General features: G+C 52.6%; 1 protein-coding gene across 5 annotated transcripts in view; it reads right to left on the reverse strand.

Moving 5' to 3' along the window:
* Positions 1 to 2,883: 2,883 nt before the first annotated feature.
* The window catches only part of SOX13 (SRY-box transcription factor 13), a 43,933-nt gene continuing 18,902 nt past the window's right edge, over positions 2,884 to 27,914 (reverse strand). For 3 of the 5 annotated variants that reach the window (XM_059073120.2, XM_067033455.1, XM_067033462.1), the window contains 13 exons: positions 14,291 to 14,489; positions 13,175 to 13,286; positions 13,003 to 13,089; positions 11,655 to 11,827; positions 11,198 to 11,266; positions 10,642 to 10,753; positions 8,167 to 8,252; positions 7,769 to 7,931; positions 7,261 to 7,367; positions 7,027 to 7,123; positions 6,568 to 6,711; positions 5,481 to 5,697; positions 2,884 to 4,783 (listed from right to left, as the gene is read on the reverse strand). In XM_059073120.2, the coding sequence (XP_058929103.1) occupies positions 4,510 to 4,783; positions 5,481 to 5,697; positions 6,568 to 6,711; positions 7,027 to 7,123; positions 7,261 to 7,367; positions 7,769 to 7,931; positions 8,167 to 8,252; positions 10,642 to 10,753; positions 11,198 to 11,266; positions 11,655 to 11,827; positions 13,003 to 13,089; positions 13,175 to 13,286; positions 14,291 to 14,488 (1,839 nt within the window). In that variant the 5' untranslated portion in view covers position 14,489 and the 3' untranslated portion in view covers positions 2,884 to 4,509. Of the gene's footprint in view, positions 4,784 to 5,480; positions 5,698 to 6,567; positions 6,712 to 7,026; positions 7,124 to 7,260; positions 7,368 to 7,768; positions 7,932 to 8,166; positions 8,253 to 10,641; positions 10,757 to 11,197; positions 11,267 to 11,654; positions 11,828 to 13,002; positions 13,090 to 13,174; positions 13,287 to 14,290; positions 14,490 to 27,914 lie in introns of all 5 variants that reach the window. The other 2 variants (XM_059073110.2, XM_067033452.1) reach the window with 1 other exon arrangement.

A 27,914-nucleotide genomic window follows, 5' to 3' on the forward strand; every position in this document is an offset into this window, starting at 1 on the left:
TGGGGCCTTGATGTCACTGCACTGAGATGGTGGTACAGCAGTGAGCAGGGAATGGCAGGGACAGAGCCCCGCAGGTATCATCTTGTGCCCCTACGGCCCGGCCACCACCAGCACCAAAGAAATTAACCTGCAGGCACCATCCCACTACCGCCTTTGAGAAAGTATCCTCATTCCTCCAGTTCTCCAGGGGAGTGGGCAGGTGGGGGCAGGGGAGTTGAGGTGCACCCCTCCCACACAAAGCCTGGAGGCCCACCGTCTTGCCTTTCACTTCCACCCCGCACTAACCAGCCCCCCTGCCCACCGGGCTCAGCACCAGCCCTTGGAGACTCCGAGGGTGGCCTTGGCTCCACTCCCTCAGGCCACTTCTTGACACTTAGCAGGCTCTCCGGGCAAAGCACTCCTGGACTCTTCATCTCCGCTGGGCTCTAAGCCCCAACCTCCGGAGAGGCACAGAGAGGGCAGAGAACAAGTTCGTGCCCCACCCTTGCAGGTAATGGTGATGTCCAGGATGCTGTTCCTGGCCTTTTAACCCATCTGACCCTGCCCTGCCTCTCTGGGGGTGGGGGGGGGGGTGCTCCAGGGCACCAACCACAGGTTCCCAGGCAGAGCTTTTCCCACCCTAGGAGGATGCAGGGCATGTGACTCTCTCTCAGCAGCTGGAATGAGGAGGACAGGACAGGGTTGCTGGAGGGAGTAGGAGGTGGGCAGTAGTGGCCTCAGGCTCTCCTGAGGCCACAGAGGACCTGGGAATAGGGAAGTGAGAGGAACTCAGGACTGGCAGCGGGTGAGGGCGCCCCCGGCCACGAGTGTCCGGACCAGACTGCCCATATTTGGTTTGGAACATAGTGAGGGGTGGTGGTGGGGACTGGAGGGGTTGCGGAGATGGACAGGGAAGTTGAAATGAGCAACTCTCCCCTATGACCACTAGGGGGCAGGCGCCACAGTCAGCCAAGCTCCTCTTCCCAAAGATCACCTTCATCTTTTCCTCAAGGGGCCCAAGAGGCTGGGCTCTGCTGCTTGCCAGTGCCCTGCCGGTGACCTGGGATGGGGAGGGCAAAGGAAAGGAGACTCAAAGCTCTGGGAGGCTGGGCTGGGAGAAAATCAGCAAAGGCTAGCAGCCAGGATCCTCCCTAGATCAAAAGATTAGGACCCTAATTTTTAGGGTGTCTTTACTCCCAAGTTTGTGGCCCAGGAATCAACCATACCTACCTTCTCTCACCACTACCCTCTCCAATTTAGAAATCCATTTTCCAGCATTCAAGAGCCTCTGCTTGAATACTTCTGTGTTGGGAAGCTCACTACCACTTTTGACTATCTTTGTCAAAAAGTTTTTTACGTTAAGCCAAAAATGTTGACCCTTGCGACTTTCATCAAAAGGCCAAGTGCTAGTGCTACCTCACGAGCTACATCAAATATCTATGTGTTGCCCACCTGACAGCTTTGAAGGAAGCAATCTTGTCCTTTCTGCCCTACCCTAGTCTCCTTTTTCCTGGACTAAACATCCCTGGCCCTCTCAACCATTCCTTGAAGGACGTGTCCATCCACTAGGCTCCCTCCAGTCCTCTGTACAGGATGCCTGCCTCTGGACCCCTCCAGTGTGAGAATGGCCTTTTCTCGAGGGGCCTGGGACTGCCATGAAGCACCCGAGACCAGGACTGCGTGGCGTACACTGGCCCATCACCTTGCTTGTTGTTTACACATGCTCCTGTTAATACAACCCAAGTCCAACTCCTTGACACGGTACTGTTCAGCTTTGTTGCCCCCACTCCATATTAATGGGGTTAATTTTTCAGCTACAAGAGTTGGTCTTTTGGGGCTTCCCTGGTGGCGCGGTGGTTGAGAATCCGCCTGCCGACGCAGGGGACACGGGTTCATGCCCCCGTCTGGGAGGATCCCACGTGCCACGGAGGGGCTGGGCCCGTGAGCCATGGCCGCTGAGCCTGCGCGTCCGGAGCCTGTGCTCCACAACAGGAGAGGCCACAACAGTGAGAGGCACGCATACCACAAAAAAAAAAAAAAAAAAAAGAGTTGGTCTTTTTATCAACTCTTGTTGCATTTCGAGTTTCAGTCACCCAGCTCTTTTAGGTCTATGGGACTGTTATTTCTCTTAGTGTGACACATAGGTCTTTGAAATCTCATTTCAAAGAGTAAGGTCACAGAGCCCTGAAGTACATAAATAGAGACGCTACTTCATTAATCAGTACCGTGGGGGGCTTATAAATGGGCTTGTGGTGTCCATGTGAGCCCTTTTCTGGAATGAGCGTCCACAGATTTCATCAAGATTTTCAAAGGGCTCCTTCTCCAAAAGAAGGTAAGAGCTATGGCTAAGGCATAACCTCCTTGTTTTTAGATGAGGACAATGAGGCCCAAAGGGGAGATTTCACACACACACACACACACACACACACACACACACACACACACACACACACACACACACACACACACACACACACACACACACACACACACACACACACACACACACACACACACACACACACACACACACACACACACACACACACCCCCCCCCCCCCCCCCCCCCCCCCAGCCATGTGGCTAGTTCTGGGAAGAACCTGAGCTTCCTGACTCTTATTACAGTGCTCTTAACCACTGCCTTCTTTCTTAGGAGCTGGGTGGGCACTTTGCGGTGAGGTCTGCTCACCGCCTTGAAGCAGGGCCAGGGTCTTACTCGAGTGTGGACTCTGGGGGTGGCATCTGGCCTGGGCCTCCCTTGCCTAGGATGTTTCCTCCCTGGCCCCATGCCTGAAGTTCCACGGAGCTGCCACCGGGGGCAGCAGTGCCCAGGCTGGTGGCACATTTAGGAATTCTGGACTTGCGCCAGCCTCACCACCCCATCCCATCCCAGCAAAGGCCAGATTCTGAAATGGTCTGTCTTTATTATGTCAACAGAAAACAAAAAAATTCCCCCAAGTGTAAATAGGAGAAATGTGCTGGTTAAGTTACTAATCATTATCTTATTATTAACAAAATAAAGCACTATCTATGTTTACAGTCATAAAAAAAAGAAACAGCCTGGAGAAGTTGGGTTCGGGGAAGTAGAAGGGGAGAAGATGGGGGAATGGACACAGACTCCACATCTGTCCCTGTAGGATTTGGGGTTCCCTTCCCACCTTGCCCCAGGGCTGTTCTGGATCTTTGGAGTCAGGTGCCAACAGGATTTGATTTTCTTAGGGAAAAACCTTGTGAAAGGGGTCAAGGAGTTGAGGCAAGTTATGGGTGTAGAGTGGGGGAGGGGAGGGGAGCGGGCAGGTGTAGGGGCATAGCTGGGTGGGAGAGGATGAAGCCTTCCAAGGACGAGGTGGGGGTGGGGAGCTCCCATCCCCTGCTCAGGATGGAACAGTGGAGACCAGCTGCACAAGAGCCCCCTCTCCAGGGCTTCTGTCACTTAGAGAAGGGGGCACCATCAGTCCTCCTGCCCCCACTCCTGGCACTCAGGTTGGGACCAGGGGCTGGGGCACCATGACAGAGCCCCTTGGAGGCTGAGCGCATTCCCATGCTGCTGGGAGCTAAAAATGGCTCCATGGGAACTGACATGCAGAGTCAGGGAGGGAGTGAAGGGGCAGGCAGGGGAGGTGAGGATGGCTGGGGAGCCCAGGGCAGACCAGGGGCTTACAGAGACCCAGCAGGCGTTAAAGGGGCAAGGGCAGACACGGAGGAAGGGAGAGACACAAAAAAAGGCCCTGCAGAGAAACAAGGACAGAGAAATGCACCAAGGACACACAGAACCTGAGACACCCAGACTGACAAAGAGGTAGCAATTTGGGGACAAAGAGAAGCACAGAAAGAGCCCCCTGGAGAAGCAAGAATGGCATCAAGAGACACACCCACAGGAACTCAGCGACAGTGCCTGGCACTCAATAAATACCTGTGCAATGAAAGAACAGATGAGAACACATGTGCACTTGTGCACATGGGTACACACACACATACACACACACCAGCCAGAGGCACGAAAGGCTTGGCAGAAGATAGAGACATGGAGGAGAGCCAGACCTTTTTGCACAAAGTACAAAGCGATCCTCGTGGTAGAGGAGTGATCTGGGGTACTGTGGTGGTGGGGGGGGGGGTGCGTGTTGGTCCCATGGTGGCTGGTCCAGCCAGGACAAGAATGGAAACGAAGCATGTGGCCCTAGTGGAACAGGTCTGTAGCTGCCATACCCCTGGGGTGGGCAGACCTGCAGGAGGGGAGGATCATACAGTGTCCCCTGGCCACGAGCCCCAAGGGCCACCACGGAGCTCAGCCAGCCCAGCCCATCACCGCCATGCAGGACCCACGCAGGCCATCAGCTCCCCAGGTGTGCCCACAGGTGTGGTGGGGAGGGGGCATCTCCCATTGTGAATGTATCTACAAAGGCACAGCTGTGCCCGTCTCCCAGGCATGCCCAAGTCCAAGTACCAGCGTAGTCCGGGTGGGGCTGCTGCGCCTGCTGGCGTGGGGCCTGGTCTTCCCCAGGGAGGAGGGCCAGGCCCACGTAGCCGGGATCAGTCTGTGAGTACCACCAGCTCACCGTCGCTCTTCTCGGCCTCTGAGTCCTCGTCCTCGCTGTACCGGTACATCTCGCCATCAGCCACCGAGTGCCTGTCCTCCGTGCCCTCACCCTCCTCCCTGAGGCTGCAGGTATTGACGATGACAGGCATGTTTGGGTCCAGGCTGCGGGGCACATAGTGCTCCACCAGGGGCTGTGCCAGGGGCACGCCTGCCACCCGAGGGTACAGGACATCTGAGGGGCTCATCTGCACCTGGCTGGCCTGCGGGCTGCGGGACAGAAGAAAGGCATGCTTACAGATGCACCCGCACTTCAACGCCGACCCTGCTGTCCTCCGGTCCTCCGCAGGGCGTGCCCTCCAAGCTCCCACCCTTTTGGCTCCAAGACACACACACACCCTGCTCCCTGGCTGCTTTCGGATGGCAAATTCACTGTCAGCTACAAACCCCCACACACGTGCAGCCCCAAGGCCACGGGTCCAGACATTCCCAGAGGACTGTGTGTAAATCCAGTTTTGGGAAATTGTATATTTCATATGCCCCAGGGAGCTTCCTATTTAAAGAAACCCACTAGGATGCTTGTTTTGGTCAACTCCGGAATCCTCTGTATGATTATTAGTACCTTGATTTTTAGTACCCCTGAATTTTTATTGAGTTTGTCAAGGGGACCCATGGATGCATTTCTCCAGTTACCCACTAGTCCCTAGTCAGTCACAAATCTATATCTTGAGCCACCAGGGACTCACCATAATCACAGTCACCACTACAGTCACACACACATAATGCCCACACAAACCTATGCACACACACGCGCGCACACACACAGCTCCCCTGGAATCCCACACTAAGGCCACACACTAACCCCTGCCACTCACAAGAGCTGCGCGCGCGCACACACACGCGCACACACGCGCGTGCGCGTGCACACACACACACAGAGTCTCAGGCGCTGGGGAGGCCTGCTCACGGGGTCGTGTAGCTCTGGCGGGCATCCTGGCGCCGGGTCCTCATCAGAGCCTTGTACTCGCCCACCCGCAGCCGCTTGCCCTCCACGATGCACGTGCGCTTGGGCCGGGGCTTGTACTTGTAGTCAGGGTACTTCTCCAGGTGCTGCCGGCTCAGCCTCGCCTGCTCCTCGTAGTAAGGCTGCTTCTCCTGGTTGGTCATGGACTTCCAGCGGGAGCCTGGCCCAGCCCCCAGGGGCAGGCAGTCAGTGCTGGGCTCTGCTGACACCCCCAGCCCCCTGCAGACCCCAGAAGCCCCGAGAAGGTCTTGGTCCCCAGATATATGTGCAAGCACCTACACACAGCAAGGGCCTGGCCCAATGTGGGTGCTCCAGGGATACTGAGCAAATGAATGAGGTTGGCATGTATAAGGATATCCAGTTGCCAGCTTAAGACACAGCACCCACCCACATACCAAACTACACAGCGACTCTGGGAGGCCTCTGGTCTGCATGTTTTGCACAAACAAAAGAGTAGCCACCCAGGCCCCCAACAATCCCCAGAGGCTCCCTGCTGAGGACAAAATACCTGGTGTCTCAGTTGACAAGAGACCTGAACTGGACCAGGAGCTGAGGTTTGGAAACAATTGCCCTCTTCTAGCTCTACCTGCCCTGCCCCACATTTCTCCTTGGCCTCCAAAGAGGACATATAATTTCAAAACCTTTCTACTGATAGCCCAAGAATACCAGTCTCTCCTGTCTCCTTCCAGAGCCAGCTCCAAGGGTCTGGGCAAACAGGGGAACAGGTTAGGGAGAGAGATGGGGTGGGGGAGCTAAAGAACGTACACGCACACTCTCTCCTGCCTGAGTTCTTCGGTGCATGTGCTAGCAGAAGAGCCCTACAATGGTACCAGACTCCAGGACCCAGCTGTCCCACATCCTTCCTGCCTCCCACGAGCCATCAGATTCCGCTGGAGTTCACCACGGCGTGGACCATCACCCAGAAAGCCCCAGTTAGACCCAGCTGACTCCTGCAACTAGATCCTGCTGGACTATGGCTCCTGGAGCCCCTAGAGCCCCCCGAGACCCCACCCCGTCCACTGGCCCTTACCAAGGATCTTGCTGATGCTGGAATTGTGCATGTCTGGGAAGGCCTGGAGGATCTTCCTCCTCTCATCCTTGGCCCACACCATGAAGGCATTCATGGGCCTCTTGATGTGGCTGCTGTTCCGGGACTCAGGGAAGTGGCGGGAGCCTGGGGAGCAGGGGAGGAGTCAGCCAGGCAGGGCAGCCAGTGTGGGGTAAGGAAGAGTCCTCCAGGGCTGACAGAAAAAAACATCCCCAACTTGACCACCAGAGGGCGCCGGGAGGCTCCCACAGGGCCAGGGACGGCCAGGAGTACGACCAGCAGGGGCCCAGAGACAGACAAGGGACAGATACATAAGGGGACTCCACAGACAGACTAAGGGAGAGAAGGGATTGGAGACAGACACAACCTGACCCACCCTGGCCCTGGTGGGAAGCAGAGGTGGGCCCTCCTGCCCATCAGCCCAGTACCCGGAGCCCTCACCGTCCACATCACAGCCCAGCATGGCTTCCTCCAGTGGGTGCACACAGCTCTCCTCCAGCCGCTCCTTGGCTGGGGATGTGTCCAGGCTAATGAGGTCCTAGGTAGACAGGGCAACTTGTACATCAGCCCCCTCCGCAGCACCCCACTCCCCTCCCCTGCTCTTCCCTTTGGTAGCCTCAGACGCTGTGTCTTCCACCCCTGCCCACCCAGGTGCAGGGTAGTGGGAGCCCATACCTTACGGAAGGTGTTGGGGGAACTTTCTAAGGCTCCACTGTGACTGTGCAGCAGCTGTCTGGCATCCTGGATGGCTTTGGTGACAGCATCCCCTTCACCAAGGAAGCCTATGGGACAGGGGAAGGAAAGGAGGGGCCTATTGAGGGACGTACACCCAATTCATGTCTTGCCACCCTTGGGTGGTGCGCCCCTCCCCCTCTGTTGCACTGCACATCCCCAAGGGGGCGCCATTTACATGGGAGTCCTGGTGACAGCTGACTGGAAATGAGAAGGGCCTGAATCCCTGATTCAGGGTGCCCAATCAGATACAGTGGGGAGAGCAGGAAGGGAATCTTCTTCCGGGACACTGAGTGCTGAAACTAAAAGGGGCCAAAGAGAGCAAGTCTAACCCCTTCTTTTATGAAAACTGTAACCCACAGAAGGGAAGGGACACGCTCAGGGTCATATCCTGCCCTCTTAGCTCTCTCCTAGAAAAGGGCTGAAGGGAAAGGTGTAGGGGGGCGCTTACCCAAAGGCAGGCTGGGGGGGCTGGCCTGCAGGTCCCGTGTGGGGGCCCCATGGCTGGGAGGACGGGGTCCACAGTTGCTCATCTTCAAGCTCGGGGAGCTGGAGGCATTAGGCAGCTCGGAGGCCTTGGGCTTGGCCGTGAGGTTCAGGGGTTGGGAGGGCTCCTGAGGGAGACCCAGAGGGTTAGAGACACCAAAGGACACCTCCACAGAGGGACTGGGGGGACACAGGGTGACAGAGGGACAGAGGAGACAAGCATACCCAGAAGAGACAAGGAGACAGGAAAGGAAGACAGAAGAAGCAGGAAAATAAGAACAAAGGACCCCATGGTCCCCTAGGCGGGCAGCCAGCCACCACAGGTGAGGGCGGGAGCCCCAGGCCAGTGGGTGGGGGCAGTACCTGTAGTGCGTGGTGAGCAGACAAGGCCCCAGGCCTCTTCACCACTGGGGCGGCGGGGCTGTGCAGCAGCTGCAGCGGATACTCCACTATGGAAAAGGCGGCAAGGAGAAAAGTCCTGGATGAGCACAGAACAGCAGGCGCCCTGCTTGACGAGGTCCCGGCAGCACAGAGTGGGCAGAGGCTCGGAGCTGGCCTCCCAACCCCAAAGCACTGCTGAGGACCTCCTGTGCCCTCGTCCCCCACTGCCCGGCACTGATCAGCATCTTCACCCTGCCCTTCCCAACCCACAGACCGCAGAGTTCCCACCCGATGGTGAAACGAGATCAGGTACACCATCTACTCTTTCTATGGGTACTTGTGTTTTGTACCTACTACATGCAGGGTACAAAAGCAGCTGCCTGGTTTATAGCCGGCCTCATGTGCATTATCTCAACGTAACCCCTAGTATGTGGCATATAATAGGTACTCAATACATCATCCCATTTTATGGATAATGAAGACTGGGAGAAGTTACATGGGTGCCCATATAGTTAATAAATGGGAGCACTAAGATCTGAGATCTGAACTCTGAACCCAGCCGCATCCTCTAGACCTTTCCCCCCTACATGCACTCTCTCTCTCTGCTACCTAGCTGGCTTCATTCTCCCTCAAGGAGGACCAGCATCCCCGACTTGACAATTGAGGTGGAGAGATAAGCCATGTAGACAAACCACTGACCACATGGCTGGCGGTGAGATGGGCTGCATGGGTGGCATGCCAGAGAACTCTGTTCAGCTGGGGTGACTGGAGCAGGCTTCCTGGGGGGAGGGGAGGCGTGAGCGGGCGTGGCAGGCGGGCAGGTGGGAAATGAGGCTGGCACTCGATGGGCAAGCAGGGCTCGGGACCTGTGAAGGCTGAGCCCGGGAGTGTGGACCCTATGCTATAGGCACCTGGGCACCACCTAAGGCTTGTGACCTGGGAGAGGTGTTACTCATACTCCACGGGGTGGGGGGTGGGGTAGCAGGGGAGGAGGTGGTGGCACATCTGGCAGCCACAGGCTTCCTGCTTACTAGGATTCAGGAGCAAACAAACCAGGGGGCAGCCTAGCCAGTCCAGGTCTTCCACAACTTACTTCCTGCCCCTTGCCCCCCTTGTCCAGCAAGGGTGTGCCCCCCTCCCCACAACTAGGCCCCTGCCCTCCTCACCCCTGCAGCTCGGCTCTATGGACACCTGTAGGTGCAATGGTTTTGTGCAACCTGTCCTCCCCCTTCACCCCTCCCCATTCCCAGACCCCACTCCTTCACCCCAAATTAGAAACTGCCTTCAAAGTAGGGCCTGACTTTCTCAGTCCTTTGTGTTTTCCCTTCCCCCACCCAGGAGTCAGTAGTGCTGGCCCATGAACTGTGCCCACGGCCCAAAGCCCTTGCTGGTGGACCCGTAGGCTAGATATCCCCTGCCTTCTCTCTCACATGGAACAGGGAGCATTGACCAACGGGAGTTGACTTAAAACCCTTTCCCCTCCTGGATCAATTATGGGCAGCATCTCTGCCCTGTCCCCAGGACCTCTCATAAGGAATCAATGATCGTAGCCTAATAATTCCATCTCTGCCTCCACCCCACAGTCACTGCCCTAGTCCAGGCTGTCATCCCCCATCTCTAGAATCCCCTCAGCAGCCCCTACCCCATCTTACCTCCAGTTGGTACCCCTCTGTTCCCCACCACCCACAGCCAGTGTGACAACACATCCTCTGCTGAAATGTTCCCGCGCATCCCACATTCTACAAAATAAATCCCAAAGTCCGCGCTCAGCCCCTACTGCCCTCCCCAGGCACATCCCACTAGCTGCCATGTGACCCCCTCAACTCCAACACCCCCTTGGGCTTCCTGCCTCAGGATCCAGGCCCCTGCCCTCCACCCTCAGCTCCAAGCTTCACCCTCACAAGCCTACTCCCCCAGCACCCAAGCGAGCACCACCTCAAGAAGGCTTCCCAGATTCCCCAGCTGTTGGTATCCTTCTGTCTCCCTCCCCAGACCGTAAGTTCCTTGAGCTCAAAGTCCACATTTGATCACCCTTGTGGCTGCCCAACAACCAGTCAGCACCTGACTCTTGTTGCTACTCGGTCTGTGGTCACTGAGCCTCAGCAACAGGGCAGATGGCAGCAGCGCCACGTCAGGGCAGAGCAAGGGCGTGAATTTGGGAGACGGATAAAATCTCAGTTAACGTTCAAAACATTAATATTCTGGTACAGGAAATGTCCCAGAACTGGGGGACTAGACCTAGATAGGCAACATCCTCTTATGTCTGGAAAGTACTTTATGGTTTTCAATGTGCTATTTCTTTTCATTCTCCCAGTGAAATTCAGAAAGAAGGGATTATTCTTTGACCAGACAGATCCCCAAGGGAGGCCCAGAAAGGCCACACTGCACATTAATGGATGAGAGTGGTTCCTGGGCTCCTTCCCTGACCTCAGGCCAACCCTCCCCTCCCACACTTACCTGGCTTGCAGGGAATGGGCTGAATGGGCAAAGCCAGCTGGGAGTCGGGGGTGACAGGCAGAGGTTGGTGGCTTGGGGGGAAAGCTGGGATCATGACGTAAGGCATGTTGACCTGCTGAGGGCAAAGAAACCCTGTGTGAGTCCCTGGGGGGCCCAACCAGCTCCCCAGCTGTGGTCATCCCTGGACACAGAGGGTGGACCCGGGGATGAGAGACGCAGGCCTGGGGCAGGGACAGTTTTCAAAAGGACCCATGTGACCCTATGCCCCCTTTGTGGGCCTCTGTCTTCTTGCCCTCAGGTCCCAACGGGGAGGAAGATATTCTGGGCCCTGCCCTTGAAACAGGGGACAAAAACAGGGGAGGGGGCTAGAGCAGAAATGAGACCCCCTCCTTTGGGTCATGCCTGAGTGGTTCTACTCAGTCCACACTCCCTGCCTTTCCCTGTCTCCAGTACCTCTCCACACTGTTGTCAACCCCTCGAGCCCCTGCTCCCCCCAGAACCCAGCCCTCCCCCGCTTTTACCTGGATCCCAGCACCCAGCCCTCCCCTCTTTTTACCTGGATCTGCTGCTGAAGGAGGTTGATCTTATGCTGCTGCTGAATCAGCTGTTGCTGCTGCTTAGCGATCTGGGAGAAGGAAAGAGTAGGTGAGGGGAGCATGTACCTTAGGCCCCAGGATCCCACCTCCCACAAGCCTCTGCGGCCCCATCCACACCCTGCCTCCCGTGCCTAGCGCCATGACATGGAGGACAGCTGGACAGGGCGAGAAGATGAATAGCCAACCCTCGGGATTTATCCTCCTTTTGTGGAGAGCTCACCCCTTCCTCAGAGACCAGACATGGAGGGGTTAGGCAGGAAGCACCCAGCTGCTTTCACTCAGAGCCCCAGAGCACGGCTCCACGCCCTGTCCCCGGGCCTCGGCCCGCGCCAGCCAGGCCTGCCCCCACCATGCTCCTCTCGATGCCCTGACAGACCCCGTCCCTGGAAAGCAAGCCAGACACCAAGCAGGGCCCACCTGCTCCTGCTGCTGCCGGGCCAGCTCCACCTGCTGCTGCTGCTTCTCAAAGAGCATAGCGGCCATGTTCTTCTGCTCCGAGTGCGCCGTCAGGAGCTGGTCCCGCAGGGTGGAAAGCTGATGCATCATGACCAGCAGCTGAAGCTCCTTCTCTGCCAGGCTCTCCTGGGTCCCTGCCCCACCGTGAGGCAACCACCATTGAGAACTTTTGTTTGTTCATCTGTTACCAGTCCATCTGTATGACACTGAGCCATCACTATGCCCCAGGCCCCTGTCAGGGGCTGGACCACAGAGATGACTGAGATACAGTCCTTGCCCCGGAGGGGGCTCCTCATCTTGTCACCTGACAACTAGCTGCTCTAGAAGGTCCCCACCATCAGTCACTGATTCCAGGCCCTGGAAATGCTGATGGTGGGGCATCTCAGCCCCGGCCCACCTCTGGGATGTCCTCAAGTGCCCAGTGCCACTGGGTCAGGTTGGATAACTAACCCACAGGAGGGCCCAGAGTGACACGCTTAGGCTTTGGAGCAAGACAGATCTGGGTTCAAATTCCCCTTTTGACTCATCCCTCCTGGGAGCTGCTGGGCAAGCCACCAACTTGTCTGCACTTTAGTGTTTTGAATCTATAAATGAGCACAACGACTGACACTTCACAGGGTTGCTGTGAGGGTTAAAGGTATTGAAGGTAAAGCTTAGTCCCGGATCTGGCACATGGTCCTCAACTAGCAATGTCAGTGCTTCCTTGTCTCGAATCCAGTTCACGTCAGATGCAGCAGTTACTCCTAAGTGCCAGGATGCAGACCATCTGCATCAGAATTACTCGGGAAGCCTGTGAAAAATACAGATGCCCAGGCCCCCATCCTCTGGGGTGCTCATTCAGTAGGTGGGGGTGGAACCTGGGGATCTGCATTGTTTTAAAGATGCCGCTGGGAGTGTGATTAACCACACTGGGAAACTTATCACCCTGATGAACCGAGGTAACAACACTTTAATTCACTTAGTGAGGTCCTGGTGGCCTAGAATTAATTTCCAGCAGTGAAAGGAAACGTTCGGCTCATTTTATAGTGAGATCTGAGAAGTGGCAAAGACGTCCCCAAGGTCACAAGGGTCCCAGGGGATTTGATTCCCACCAGGCCTCTGCTGCATGGGAACAAGCCTAGTGCTTGGACCCCCGGGTGAGGGATGGTACAGACCCCTAGGGCCAGGCAGGAGCCAGAGTGGCACAGGCCAGGTGTGAAGGCACCAAGAGCCCCAGAAATTGCCCTACAGGCCTAGACTGCAGGGCCAGGCCTGGAGAAGGGAAAGGGGTTCAGACATCTGTCCCCTGCCCACCCATATGGGCCTTCACCTTTGACATCTTTGGCTTCCACACAGCTCCTTCCCAGAAACCTCTCCTTCCAGTCACTGGACAGCAGCTTCTCGATGGCCGGCACGACTGGAAGATACCAAAGGGCTAAGGAGTAACTGTCCTAACACCTCCCCACCCAGGCCCCCGTCTCTAACTAGGGCAGGCATCTTACCTTCTTTTAAATTTCGGTTGAAGTCCAGCTTCTCCTGGCTTCCAGAAGCAGCCTCGGAGCCTCCTGGTCTCTTGGGTTCTGGGGACCCATTGCTTTCCAGGGAGCTGCTGTCCTGTAAGACACACTGAATGTCACTGTCACCCCCAAGGGAATGGGGGAAGACCGCAGTGTGGGGGACTGAGCGCCCCGGGGATGTGTATCCTGGGGGAACTCCAGAATCTACCCAGCCCCACCCTCCAGTAGGGCCCTCCCTTCCCACCTTCCCACCTTCCCACCTTTGCTATGACTTGGCTTGATAGATTTGGTGAAAAGAACAAAAGGTTTAAAGACAAGAGACCTGGACTCAGTGATTCGCACCTACCACCCCAGCCCGGCAGGTTACTCTCAAGGCCCCCCCCCCACCCTCTTTAAGACACTGTCCCCTCTCTCCTCTTCTCATCTGAGTCCTCTCCATTCTTTAAGACCCAGCTTAAAGCCCTACTTATCCAGCAAGTCTTCCTCGATCACCACCCCTACCCCTTAGCCTCCTTTCACATATTCCTCCTGGCTGGATCCCTCCTCAGAGCCCTAAAACTCTCCTCATTTTCACTCATTTGGCTTTCGATTTAGGTATTCCCTTTTTACATCTCTTGCATGGAATCACGGAATTTTTAAGAGCTGCAAGAATCTTCACTACTCATGTAGTTCAGCTCCTTCATTTTAAGGATGAGGAACTGTATTGTCTTTAATAGCAATTTAACTCCGGTTTGGTTAACAGGGCTGCTTTTCTCGAATCATATGAAAAAGCTAGTAGATTATCTTTAAGCCAGACTGAGTGAGAGCGTGTGTATCCTCTTTCTCAAGTAGTCTTCAAGGGTAAGGACTGGTCACACATAGGTGAGCAGTTCCTATCAGGTGAGTGAGGGCAGAAGTGAGTCCATGTCCTGCTCAGACAGGTAGCCTGACCCACCCACCCACCTAAGCCTTGCCCCAGAGGAGAATGCTTCTGCCTGCCCCTCTGCCCAGCTAGGCTGGTGGGTGCCTGCTCCACCCACTAGGGGGAAGGGCACAGGCCTAGGAGCTACAGAGGCGGGGTGGGGACACTGACCCAGGAGCCCCTAGGAGAGTGCTGGGCACCTGGGCTGGAGCTTGAGGGTCAGCACCATCCTGGGGGGCCCGGGCTGGATCTCCGGGCTGGGGTTCAGCTGCGGTGGCCAAGCCCTGGGGGGCCTCGTGGCAGTGTTCCTTCCTCCCCTCTGACTTGACCGTACAGTTCACCATGGTGCCAACGTCATCCAGGGCCAGCTGGGCAGAGCCGGGGCTCCTCATGGACATCCTGAGGGAGGAGGGCAGAGTGAGGGAGGCAAGTCCTGAACCCGGAGGCAGTGACTGGTCCCCCCAGCCCCAAACAGGTACACTCATGCGAAAGGCAAGCTTCCATTGGGAACTCACTGTGACAAACTAGAAAAGATTCTTGTCCCCCCCACAACCTGCCATTTTTTTTTTTAACAGAAAGGTCTAGAGAAGACTGGGCCAATATTTGGCATGCCCTGCCTGTTGCAATGTTGGAACTAGTGGGCTGATGGGTCTCCCTGAGAAGGCTAGAGATTGTTAACTGGCTCCTTCTGAGCCCAATAAAGCCAAGATCATACATACAGTACATGTCTGTGTATGTTTGTGTATGTACGTATTTGTAATTAGTTACCAAAATTTAAAAATCAAGAGATATCCCATACAAATGTGGATTTGAACTTCTCTTGGTCTCTGGCAATAATTGGCTGGAATTGAGCAGCAGTTACTCTCTATGAACAGGCCAGTTTGCCTTACTCTCCACCACTCCCTCCTACTCCCCCAAAGGGAAACCAAGTATCAACTACCCTATACACTTACTCTTTGTTTTCCTTATAGTAGAGGCAAGATAAAAGTGAACTATTTGGAACAATTTCTTATATCCGTGTATCTACCAAAAGTGAGGAATGAAGTAAACTGAGAGATGAGTAGCTTTCAGAAAAATATAATAATATATAATATTTATACTATTATAAATATACTATTTTAAACATTGCATTATATATTATTATAAATATAATATTATATTTATATTATTAATAATATATTAATTATTGTATATTATTTAATCAATATATTAATTATTATATATTATATAATTATTATATATTAATAACAGTTATGTTATTAATATATAATATCCACACATATTATATAATATTTACAATGTATATTATATAATATTTATATTATTATAAATATAATATAATAATATTTATATAATATATAAAAATATATCAGAGTATCTCAATTAGTCTGGCCCCTGTGGGCCTCTGCAGTCCCTGGTGTAATATAAGCAGAGACTGCATCCCCTGCCTCCTGTTGCTGACACCCCACTGCGTGGGATCACTATGTAGATGAGCAGGATCCTGGGAGTAGTTTTCAGTGGTTATGCCAAGCTCAGGGCCAGAGTAGCTGTTGCCCAGAGCTCACTTGCTCACCCTCCAAAGTGACTGAGACAAGTGGGGACACACAGCAGGTTCCAAGTAGGCATGGGTCTTGCCTCAGCTACTTTACTAACTGCTGAGTGACCTTGGGCAATAACTTAACCTTTCCACACCTGTTTCCTCATTTGTAAAATGCGCGGTGTGAGGGCCATGAATTGATATTTACAAGGTGTTTAGAATAATGCTTTGTACTAGTAAGCACCGAAGTAGCCTTTGTTAAAGCACTGCTGGGTGGAATGCAGCACAAGGACAACAGCCTCAGCATAGCTGAGGGGGTGGGTATGGAAGGGTTCTTTGAAAGACACATAGCTGAGGGGGTGGGTATGGAAGGGTTCTTTGAAAGACAAAGTCACGGGTCACCCACAAATCAGAAATTCTGTGGGTGAGGGCATGGATCTGTTTTAACAAGCCCTCCAGGTGATTCTGATACATACTAGTTTGAAAAGCACTGTTAAATAAAAATTTTTTTAAACTTTGCTTACATGGGCATTAAATTTTTAGGAGGGGAGTGTAAGGCAACAATTATATATGGTAAAACATCCCTTAAATTAAACTGCAGGTGCAGTATAATATTTGTATATTACATCAACTCTGTATAATAAAATGTTCTTGTAACATATAGTGAATGATGCAATGTGCCATGTACAATAATGTATACGCTGTGTACAATCCATGTACAGTATTTTACATGAAATAACTGAATATGTTTGATTTAATGCCATCCTACAGATCAGACAACTTTCCTGCCACTTTCAAAGGGCAGGGTGCCCTGTGGGCTGGTGTGGGACCCAGGACAGAGCACTGCAGGATGAGGAGAGAAGGCATACGTCAGCCCAGGAGAAGACACCCCAGCCCAGCTCACCCTGAGGCTTTTAGGGTGCAGCTCTGGGTCCCCTTCCACCACCCAGGGGCCCGGAGAGCGGCCAGGAAGCAGGCGCTCGGCCCATCCGGGCACAGCGAGGGGCGCAGAGCCAGGCCCCGAGCAGGGGGGCTGGGCGTGGGGGAGGGGAAGGCGGGGAGGGGTATTATCCTGAAGCTGAGGGCAGCAATTACATAACAAACAAACCCGGGGCTCAAGCTGTGAATTAATCAAACCGCTGAAAATAAAACCTTCCTCTCAGGAACTTCAGACAAAAGAAATGAAAACAACCAGGCTGGCTGGAAAATAAAAGACAGCAGCGCTGAAATGGGGACAAAAGGAAACCAGACAATAGGGTGTTGGACAAAGGCAATAAAGCCAAAGGAAGTGTGACAGGCGAACAATGCGGGCCTGTGGGCTTCTGATCCCCGGCCGCCTCCGCGCCGCGGGCCCACACCCACCGCGCCACTGCGCCCGCCAAGCCGCCGGGTGGCCTCCTCGCTCGGGGCTGGGGTCCTGAGGGCTTTCTCCTCCCGGCGGTCCCAACTTCATGGCCTTCCAGCGCCTACCTCAAAGCCTTTCTTCCCACTGCAGCCCAGAGACCCCGGAGGCAGCCGCAGGGCGCACAGTTACGGGAGCGTCGGACACCGGGCTGGGCCCCCAGCGCCAGCCGCCCACCCAGAGCTGCGGACCCGCTGTGCATCTCCCCAGCTGAAGGCGGAGGCAGAGGAGATGATGATCTGCCCTAATGAACTCCAGGACCGCACTGCCCAGTACCGTGGCCACTTGCCACGCGGCTGCTGAGCACCTGTACCACACGGCCGATCCCACTGCAAACGTGCTGAGTACAAACTACATCCCTACTTTGGAAGGGTTAGTACAAAAACAGACTGTAAAACAGCTCATTAATAACTGGTTGTTGATTACACGTTGAAATTACGCTTTGGATACTGTTAGGTTAAATAGAATACATTGTTAAAATTCATTTCACCCGTTTCTTTTTGCACTTCTTATTGTAGCTAAGAGAATATATGTGAGGAATTCCCTGGCGGTCCAGTGGTTAAAGACTTTGCCTTCCAGTGCAGGGGGGGTGCGGGTTCAATCCCTTGGTTGGGGAGCTAAGATCCCACATGCCTTGTGGCCAAAAAAAACAAAACATAAAACGGAAGCAATATTGCAACAAATTCAATAAAGGCTTTAAAACTGGTCCACATTAAAAGAAAGTCTTAAAAAATTATATATGTGGCTCACATTATATTTCTGTTGGAGAGTGCTGCACTAAGACATCTCCTCCCTTTGAGCTTGATGGCCTTTTCTACCCACACTTAACCCCCAAGAGTACTTCCACCTGGGTACTGATATTATCTTTATTTGGGGAGCCTGCCTCCTGGAGCTCCCAACAGCTCACCCTGGCTTCTGGCACAGCGCCTGGTAACAAAGAAAATGGCTCCTGGTGACCAGCCAAGGTAGCATGGAGATGTCAGTCTGTTCACCAGGGCGTGGTACCCACCAGATAACCCTGCCAGACCCTGCTAGCACCCCAGACAAGGGCCCTTCATTCCCACAGGCGCCTGGCTCTACTTCAGGCACTGGCACTGGCTCTCCGTTGGTCCCCTCTCTGGACCCATTGGTTTATGGAGAAGCAACAGCCCAGGCTTGATGCAGAGTGCAGGCTTTTGGGTTCAACAGTCTGGATTCAAATCCATGCTTTGCCACCAGCTGACTTGTGTGACCTTGGGAAGTTAACTCTGAGCCTCCATCTCCTAATCCATATAATGGGTATAATAATCCATATGTCACAGGTGTCATAGGAAAATTAAATAATACAGGGTGAGCATCCATTAAGTTGTCATATAGCCCAGGATGCTCCTAGAGCCAGGTGGTTGAGAGAAAAGTCTCTGGGGTCAGATAGACCTGAGTCCATTTGAATCCCAACTCTGATTAATTAATTGCTGTGCAATGGTGGGCAGGTGACATAACCTCTCTAAACCTTGGTTTCCTCCTCAGTGAAATGGGAAGAAAAAACCCCAATATGAAGGGGTGAGCCTTCCATTAACACTCCAGACCCTATAAGATGTGACTGTTTTACATTCTCTTGGCACCCTGAAACCTGGCCTTCAAAGTACTTTTCACAGTTGGTAATGATACCTTCACATGTTTTATTTCTGACTCGCCCTGTAGCCTGAGAACCCATCCAACCTCACACTGTGGAAAGATGCTTGTTTTTGCTCTTCATTGTAGCCCCAGAGTCTAGCACAGTGCCTGGAACATACAGGTGCTCAATAAATCCTTGTACAACACTCAGAGAGTTTAATATAGTTAAACTCAGCAGCACAGCACAAGGCAGACCTGAATGCATAATAAGTGACAGCTATTATTACCATCATTATTAGATAGATGTTGCTCTCTGTGGTTTATTTCCCACATCTCCACCTCCCACACCCAGTTATCCTCAGCTGCATTTAAGTTCTTCCTATGAGTGACCCAAATCTCCCAGTAGCAAAGCAAGTCCATTTCCTTTTGTTCCTACCTTGGGACAGGTAAGAAATATTTTCCACACCTTTTGAATTTAATGACCCTGTTGGGAGTCTTCCCTTAAGTCTCTTCCAGAGACTTAAAAAAAAAAAAAATTCCCTTATTACCCTTTCCCTACAAAGCATGCTCCATGCTTCAATCATACACATGGTTTTTCAAGAGGTTTTAAGGTCAGCAGCCACATCCTCCCCTCTCCCCAGATGCCCAGAAGTCAAAGACTCTTTTAGTACACAGTAGATATGAATTATTGGGCTCTACCAGTTCCCACCCAGGTCCTGGTCAGAGGCCACAAGCCCACAGGACCCTCCAGTGGGACTCTCACTCGGGTGGAAGTGCTCCCATGTACCCAATCTCCTCCCTCTCACCCAGCCTTACTCATATGTTATAAATGGAGAAACTGAGGCCCAGAGAGGTCAAGTGCACGTGGCTTGTTAGGGCAGTACTGTTTCAGGAATACAGAGTCAGAAGACCTTCAACCAGCTGGGACACAGAACAGTATTCCTGCTCTGCCTTCCCTTCCCTTCTGGGGAACCTAACCCATAGACCCTCTGCTGTCTTCTTCTCCTTGGCCTTACCTCCCCTGAGCATCTGTAGGAGGTGAAGGCCTCTAGGGAGACAGGGCTCTGGCCAGCCTCAACCTGGATGTTGCAGCATCTTGAGTCTCTGAGCTGATGTCTTTGAGGCCCTGGGCCCCCAAATCCAGTGCCTAGGACAAGGCATAGAGAGATGCCTGCCCTCCACAGAGGGCCAATGGCTCAAAGCACGATTCTTATGCGACAAAGCAGACTACAGGTGCTGATCTCCTTTTTCTCCTCCCCACAACCAACCCTCTCCCAGCCCCTCTGACCCCCACCCACCCCAAGCACACACACACCAAGCCCCTTTCTCCCCCAGACAAATCACCAGCCGCTTCCTCTCCCAATCAGCCAACAACAGCCCAGCTAGACTGGAATCAAAGGACTTCTTACTCTCAGACCTTTCTCCCTCCACGACAGCCCTTTCCCCCCCAGAAATATCTAGATACAGATACAGATAGAGATAAATTCTAGTTATCGGAGCATGACAGGTGACTCAGACCCAGGGGTACAGGAAGACAGTCTGAACAGACAGGCAGACCCTCCCAGGAGGGCCAATGACAACACTTCCCCACTGGGCACACACCTAACCTCTCCGCTGAGACTCCCACTCCCAAGCTGACCCTGAGTAGGTGGTGCCGAGGGGGCGCTGCCAGGGAGAGACCCATGTGGCAGAGAAGGGCAGGGCCTGAGTCCCAGGGGAATGTCACTTCCTTTCAAAGCCCCAGAGAGCTGAGAGCCTCAGGCAGCCCTAAACAATAGCCCGAGGCGTGGGTGCCCAGAACGGTGCCCCGGTGCCACATCCTGCCATTCTTCTCCCAGGCCGCACCCTGCCACCCTTCCTGGCTACGCCCGATCCTATCTCTGCTGTTTACTCAGAGCTGAGAGCTGGGCTGGCTGCAGGCTTGGAACAAAGCTTTCCTGAGAGGCCCGCTCACCCTTTCTGGCCTCTGTGGGCCCTTGGGGTATCAGATCCATGGCGTGGCCCAGCCTGGTCTAGCCCTGCTCAGGCGGAGGCCACAGCCAACACCCCCCGTTCCTGGGCTGTTTCTGGGCTGATCAAGCGGCTAAGACCAGCCAGACTGAGGCCTGCTGAACCCCCAAGAGCTCCTGTCCTCCCAGTCGGCAAGAGGAGGCAGCCTCCCCCACACCTATGGCCCAGAAGCCCAGCTCCAGACAGAGCCTTGGTAGCTGCCAAGATTCAGCTGACCCCAGCCCAAGGGCATGAAGGACTGAAGAAGCCGAGGAGAAACTAGCTGTGCTGTCCCCATTCACAGCCCCATCTGAGTCTTCTCTTCCTGGAGAGTCCAGGAAGAGACAGAGAGGGCAGCGTGGAAGGACTGCTGAGGTTCCCAGCAGGATGGGTGCCTGCCCCACAGGCCTGGGTAAAATTGAGGAGGTAAACTGTGTCTCCAGGATTCCCTTCTCTGGGAGCCCTCCTGCCTTCAGGACCTGATGCTGTCTCCAGCACCTCCCAAGCCCCATCAGCAGCCCACCCACAATGCTAGGAAGCAGCCGCAGTCCTAGCCTTAACTCCCAGTGGCCAGGTCCAAGCCTATGTCCTGGATTCAGGAGTGTCTGGCCTTTTACACGAGCAGTGCCCAGCCCAGAGCAGGCACACAGGAGAAATGGTGCAGCCGAGGCTGACTGGCCTTGTCAAAGGCCTCCCTTCTGGGATAGCCCTGAACATTAACCAAAGGGAAAGGAGGGAAAAGAGCATGCAATGACAGGACACCCACCTGGCTGAGAGCACTGGGTGAGGGGCTTGGCACTCATTTTTCCGACCCAACCAAGGCCCAGTGGAGCCATCTGAACTCAGGCCTCACTGATGCCCAAACCCATGTCTTTTCATCTGGCGGCTGGTGCCCTGGCTGCTCTTCCTCTACCCCAGATAACAGGATCCGGTCTAGCAAAGATAGATTTGCCACTGTCTTTGCTGCTTACAGGATTCTAGTTGTTTCTGACTTGAGTCATGGCCAAGGAAGAATTAATCGAAAGAAACCAAGGCCACTTTGGGAACTTGGGGGAAAGATTCAACCTCTGAAAACCTTAGTTTCTTCATTGTAAAAATGGAAATTCCAATACCTACTTTGTGATTCGAAGGTAATCACAAGCTTAGAGAATCTGGTACAGAATATATGTTCAGCGAAGGAGAGACGAAGACAGACCTAAAGCAAGGAGGCTCTTTCCCTCCCTACCCTCAGAGCGCCCAGAGTGAGACACCTATCCCTGCATGTCCCTGGCTTTCCAGAGGCTGGCAGGTATGTGTGACCCTCTGGCATTGCTGGGAGGCATCCTGATACGGCTAAAAGAAATGGGCTTTATTGTCACCCAGACCTGTGTTTGAAGCCTGGCTCCACCATCTACTACTGTGTGACTATGGGGAAGTTTCAGTCTCTCCATCACTAAAATGGAACAAATAATAACTATCTCGTAAAATTACTGAGAAGACTGAATGTGATGTTTGTAAAAAACAAAAAAAAAATGTTTGCTCACTGAACCCTCTCATTCACCTTTTGGGGAAGCCTCCCCCACCACTGCATGCCAAACACGCAGAAGACCCACACCCAAAGGACAACTGGGAGTGTCATCTTCTTCCATCTCCACCTGTCCCCTGTAGGTCCCCCTCTCGTTGGCACTGTTTCACTACCCTGCTTAGGTTGTCTGCATGCTCTGTCGGTGTCCCCAACCACCCTGAAATCTCCCCTGGCCGGTGCCTACACTGAGCCAGACACCCAGGCCACGCTTAGCGCAGACAGGCTGAAAGGACCTGAATTTGCCCAGGAAACCCACATCCTCAGTGCCACGGCCTACCTGACCAACCCCCCGTGCCTTCCCTTCCCGATGGCACTGAAGTTCTGCAGACCCTCACAAGCTCCCTCATCTCCTCCAGAGCCGGAGCTAGAGGGTAAAGTGTTGTTCCATTAACCCCTGCCATCCCCTGCCAACCCCAGGAGGGGACAAGAAGGTGGAGACTAGAAGGATGCCTGCAGAGGGGGAAAAGGACAAATGGGAATGGCCTGTAAACACCAGGCTGAACAAAGTCTCATCTTTGCAGACCTCCCTTTTGTTGGGGCTGGTGAGGGCCGGGCAGCATTTGGCTTCTGCTTGGGGACAAGTCCAAGCCAAGTGGACTAGGCTCTCAGGGTCTGTGGTGACATGGAGGCTCTGGAGACATGCACAGTCAGGTCAAACCCCAGCAGCCCTCTAACTAGTGGCATGGAGAGGCCGACTTATTCAACTCTCCAAACCTACTACTTTCTTTATAAATGTGATCAGTAATATATACCCACTAGTGTGGTTGTGAGGAGTAAACAATATAACAGGCAAAGGCCAGTGCCTGAACACAGCCGTGCTAAACAGCTGTAACCGGTATAACCATTGTAACCTGGAGCTGGGGGTGACGGCTGAGAAGTGGAGTGTCACCCAGTTCCTCGCAGCTCCAAGAGGGAGCCCGGTGAATACTTGAGACTTAACCTCTACACACCTCAGGGTCTTTATCTGTAAAGGGGACCAACAATAGCTACTTCTCGTGGTTGTTGGAGAGTTAATAAGTATTGTATATAAAATACTAGTGCAATGCCTGGCACAAAGCAGACTGGCACTTAGTGTTGTTATCGTGATCGAATGAATGAATGACTGTGCTTCCAGGGAACTTCTGCCAGCCAGCACTCTGCCCCAAGCCAGTGAACGTTGTGAAGGCCCTTCTTAAAGGTATTTCAAATATCAGCCTCCACACATCTGCGAGCCCACAGCCCCCTCTCAAAGTGGGCACCTTCACACCACATCCTCAGGTCCCTGAGGGCTCAGGAAAGGTATCTGATTCCTTCCCTACTTCTTCTCCCTCTTCCTTGCCTCAGCCAGCCACTGCAGGGGCAGGGGAAATGGGGCAGCGACCGAGGTAGGTAAGTGGTACAAGAAAGAGCAGTCAAATAGGGAGGGTGGGAGAGAGGGTGATGCAAGAGGGAAGAGATATGGGAACATATGTATATGTATAACTGATTCAGTTTGTTGTAAAGGAAAAACTAACACACTATTGTAAAACAATTATACTCCAATAAAGATGTTAAAAAAAAAAAAGAAAAAAGAAACAGCAGTCAATAAATGCCAGTCACCAAGAAAGGCCACCAGGCAAGTGTTGACAGGACACGGTCTTGACCCAGAAGTTCAGCATGCAATTAATCCACAAATACACTTGGCCTCATCTTCTCCTCCCTGGGATGTACCTCCCTAAGGCTCCATAAAAGATACACCTTGAGGGGAGGTCTGGGGGCTTCCAGAGGGGTTTGAGCATCCAGCTCCCCAGCTTGGGCAGACAATGGAGAAACGAGGTGGCTGGCAGCACTGCAGTCATGATGGCCGAGGCCCATGGGTTGAACCGGGCGGGGCCCGTGGGCTGAACTGGGATGCATTAGCCTCACCTTTGGGCACCCTGCTCAGGTCTGCTGCTTCTCCCATAGCCTCCCCTTGCCCCAACCCAGGGTTTCTGCGTGGGACACCACCTGTGCCTTATGAAAACCTAATCACCACCATCTCCCCCAAGACAAGCTCACTCATGGGAAACCCCAGTGGAGCAGCTCTTGCTCAAGCAGCATTCATTCTTCCAGTGAACAAAGTGTTCCGTTCTGTTTCTCTGAAAAGGCCATGTTTCCTCTCCCATTATCTACCACATCGGCACACAAGCCTGCCACAAAAAGATTTCTTCTTTCTTTTTGTTATTTTCATGGTCCGCTTTATTTATGAGTGGTTGTTTTTTCTTGGCTTTGGCTCCTTTTCAAAAGGGCAGGGGAGCAAGGGGAGGAGAACAGTTTCATAGTCTTTGATTTCATCCAAAATGCTCAAACAATCCCCAAAGCAGCCAGCCTGCACCCCAGTCTGCTTGGGACCCCAACTTCCAGCACCGGCACCCTTTGGAAACTGAGGCAGAAAAGAGCCAGATCTGGCAAAGAGGTGGGATATGGTATGATTCTGGGAGGGATCTTGACATCTGGAGCCCCAAATGGTAATAATAATAAAATAACAATGGTGACATTCGAAGTATTTAACAACTGAATCATGGGCATTAACCTGTGAGATGGGACACTTGGGACAATCAAATGAGTTGGCAGATGCCAGACACACACTACTGGTTGCCACCCTGGCGTGTACCCCTCTGATCATAGCTAACATTTTCTGAGTATTTACTATGTGCTGAGCACTGTTTGAATCGCTTTAACCGATCTTCACCATAACCATCTGAGGTAGATGATATTATGATCTCCATTTTACAGATGGGGAAACCGAGGCACAGAGGTGATCTGAGCCCGGGCCGTCTAGCATCAGAATCCACCTCTCGGCCCATGAGCCTGCGCCTCCGGAGCCTGTGCTCCGCAGTCAGAGGCCCGCGTACTGCAAAAAAAAAAAAAGAATCCACCTCTCAACCAGACAACAGGAATCAGGCACACAATAAGCTAAGGGTCACGGATAGGCATTAGCTCTTTTAATACCTTTCCCAGCCCTGTGAAATAGTTACTGTTATCATCTGTTTTACCGATGAGGCCACAAAGGCTTAAGGAGGCTAAGCAACTGCCAGTGAGTGCTGAGAAAGACACTGACCCAGAGACTGGCTGTCGAGTCCCTTCTTTCAAGCACTGGATTACACTGGCTTCTCTTCCACTTGTTTGAGGTCCCAAGAGCCATGGAAAATCATCACCTGGAGCCTGAATCACCTGCCCCTCAATCCCAACCTCTGCTGGCCCTCTGCTGCTCTCATGATGCAGGGTCAAGGGACCCAAGCAGGTCCTAGAGCTCAGCTGATGTTAGAAAAGTCAAAGGCAAACGCCACATGCAGACATCAAATGACTCAAAGCCAGGGTCCTAACAGCATCCTCCAAGTGTGTTCAAGGTAGCACTGGAGGGCGCAGGGCTGCCCCAGTCCCTGAGCTCCCTAAGCTATCACCTCTTCTTTGTTTCCTGGCCATCCTTCCTTGCCCTCTACCCCGACACCTCCACTCCCTCTCCCTTAGCTTCTCACCAACAGCAGCAAGTAGAGCTGTGTACTTCATAGACCCCCCCCCAATGTATGTGCCTAACTATTGCTGCAGTCCTCTTATTTTCTTATCAATTTTTTTCTGACTCTAAAAGGAATGTGTACTCATTGTAGAAAATCTGCAAATTTAGAATAACATAAAGAAGACAAAAAAATTAAAGTCACTCACTTCCCATTAATCCAGAGGTGGCAATTGATAACAATTTGGCCTCTTTCCATCAAATATTTTTCCTGTGTGTCATTTTCTTTTTCATCATTCAGCTCATAAGCAAGCTTTTGTACTATTCCCCCCCACACACACACTTAATAGTTTATCAGGGGAAGTTTTCATGTTACTAAAAACTGGAAATTATTTAAAATTCTTTAGGGAATTCCCTGGTGGTCCAGTGGTTAGGACTCCTCGCTCTCACTGCCGAGGGCCCAGGTTGGATCCCTGGTCAGAGAACTAAAATCCCACAAGCCGCACGGCCAAAAAAAGAAAAAGAAAATTCTTCATGAAGTCACTTGTAACGGTTGCACATCTCTTCAGTGGCTGTACCATAATTTACTTTATCCAATGCCCAGGGTTAAAACAATCCAACTCTTTAAAAATCTCATATTACTGAAACCGCCTCTTCACCCACAAGGTCACTACCCTCCAGACACTTCTGGTGGGCCAGGGCCATTCTGCTCCTATGACAGATGGGAAGGAAAGGGCCCTGACAATCAGCAGACAGAGCAAGGTAGCAGGAAGGACCTCACCTGCTTTTTTTTTTTTTTGGCGGTACGCGGGCCTCTCACTGTTGTGGCCTCTCCCGTTGAGGAGCACAGGCTCCGGACGCACAGGCTCAGCGGCCATGGCTCACGGGCCCAGCCGCTCCGCGGCATGTGGGATCCTCCCGGACCGGGGCACGAACCCGTGTCCCCTGCATCGGCAGGCAGACTCCCAACCACTGAGCCACCAGGGAAGCCCGATGGCTATTATTTTTAAGAAAAGAAAAAGCAAAAAGGATTGTTGGCAAGGATGCAGACAATTGCTGGTGTAATGTCAAACGATACAGCTGCTGTGGAAAACAATATGGTGGTTTCTCAAAAACTGAAACATAGAATAACCATATGATCCAGCAATTCCCCTTCTGGGTGTATACCCAAAGGAGGGAAAGCAAGGCTTTGAAGGGATGTTGCTCACCCGTGCTCATACAGCATTATTCACAATAGCCCAAAGGTGGAAACAACCCAAGTGTCTGTGGAGGAATGAATGGATAAAATAACATGTGGTATACATATACAACAGAATATTATCAGCCTTAAGGAGGAAGGAAATTTTGTCACATGCTACAATATGGATGAACCTTGAAAACATTACGCTAAGTGAAGTAAGCCTAAGTGAAATAATAAAAAGACTAATATTTCTTGATTCTGCTTATATGAGGTACTTAATAGTTAAATTTATAGAGACAGTAAGTAAAATAGAGGTTACTAGGGGCTGGGGAGAGGTGCAAAGGGGGAGTTATTGTTTAATGGATACAGAGTTTTAGTTTGGGATGACACAAACTTCTGGAGATGGATAGTAGTGACAGCTGCACAATGTAAATGTACTTAATGCCTCCAAACTGTACAATTAAAAATAATTAAAATGGTAAATTTCATTATTGTATATGCTACCACACACACAAAAAAGATGGAGAACATGAAACTGCTAATAATTTACACCTTCAAGGCACCTTTAATCTTGCAGACAGGCAGAGGTGAGAGCATAACACAGACTCACAGGCTAGGGACTCATGTCCAGCCAGGGGTCAAGGAGCGCACAGGCTGGAGACTGGCTGCCTTTAGAGACCCCCTTGCTCACAAAGCCATAATTAACGTAACTAATTGAAGTGTCTAAAAAGGCCAGAGCCAGACAGTGCCAGACCCGCCCCACCAGCTAGGCCTTCCCTTCAGTGCCTCCCTCACCTCTAGGAACAATGAAAGGCTTTTTACCTGCCATGCAGAGACAGGTGTATTCAGGATTCCTCAGCAGGGAGGGAAAGGGATCTGGGGGCAGGAAGATGGGGATAGAGGAAGAGATTTCGCTCACTTCCTCTAAGTCAGTTCCTTGGCTTTCCCGGAAATCCTTGCCTCAATTGTCCTTCTTTAGGGTGGCAGTTTCAAGGAAAGCACTGGGCTGACGCCTGGTTTCCAGAACAGCTCTCTCCCCACCTCCCCACCCCCAACTTGCTGAGCAACCCTGGGCAGTTACTCTAGAGCTCTGGACCTCCTTGAGGTC

Source organism: Kogia breviceps, chromosome 1, assembly GCF_026419965.1.
Source record: "Kogia breviceps isolate mKogBre1 chromosome 1, mKogBre1 haplotype 1, whole genome shotgun sequence".
Classification (NCBI taxonomy): domain Eukaryota; kingdom Metazoa; phylum Chordata; class Mammalia; order Artiodactyla; family Physeteridae; genus Kogia; species Kogia breviceps.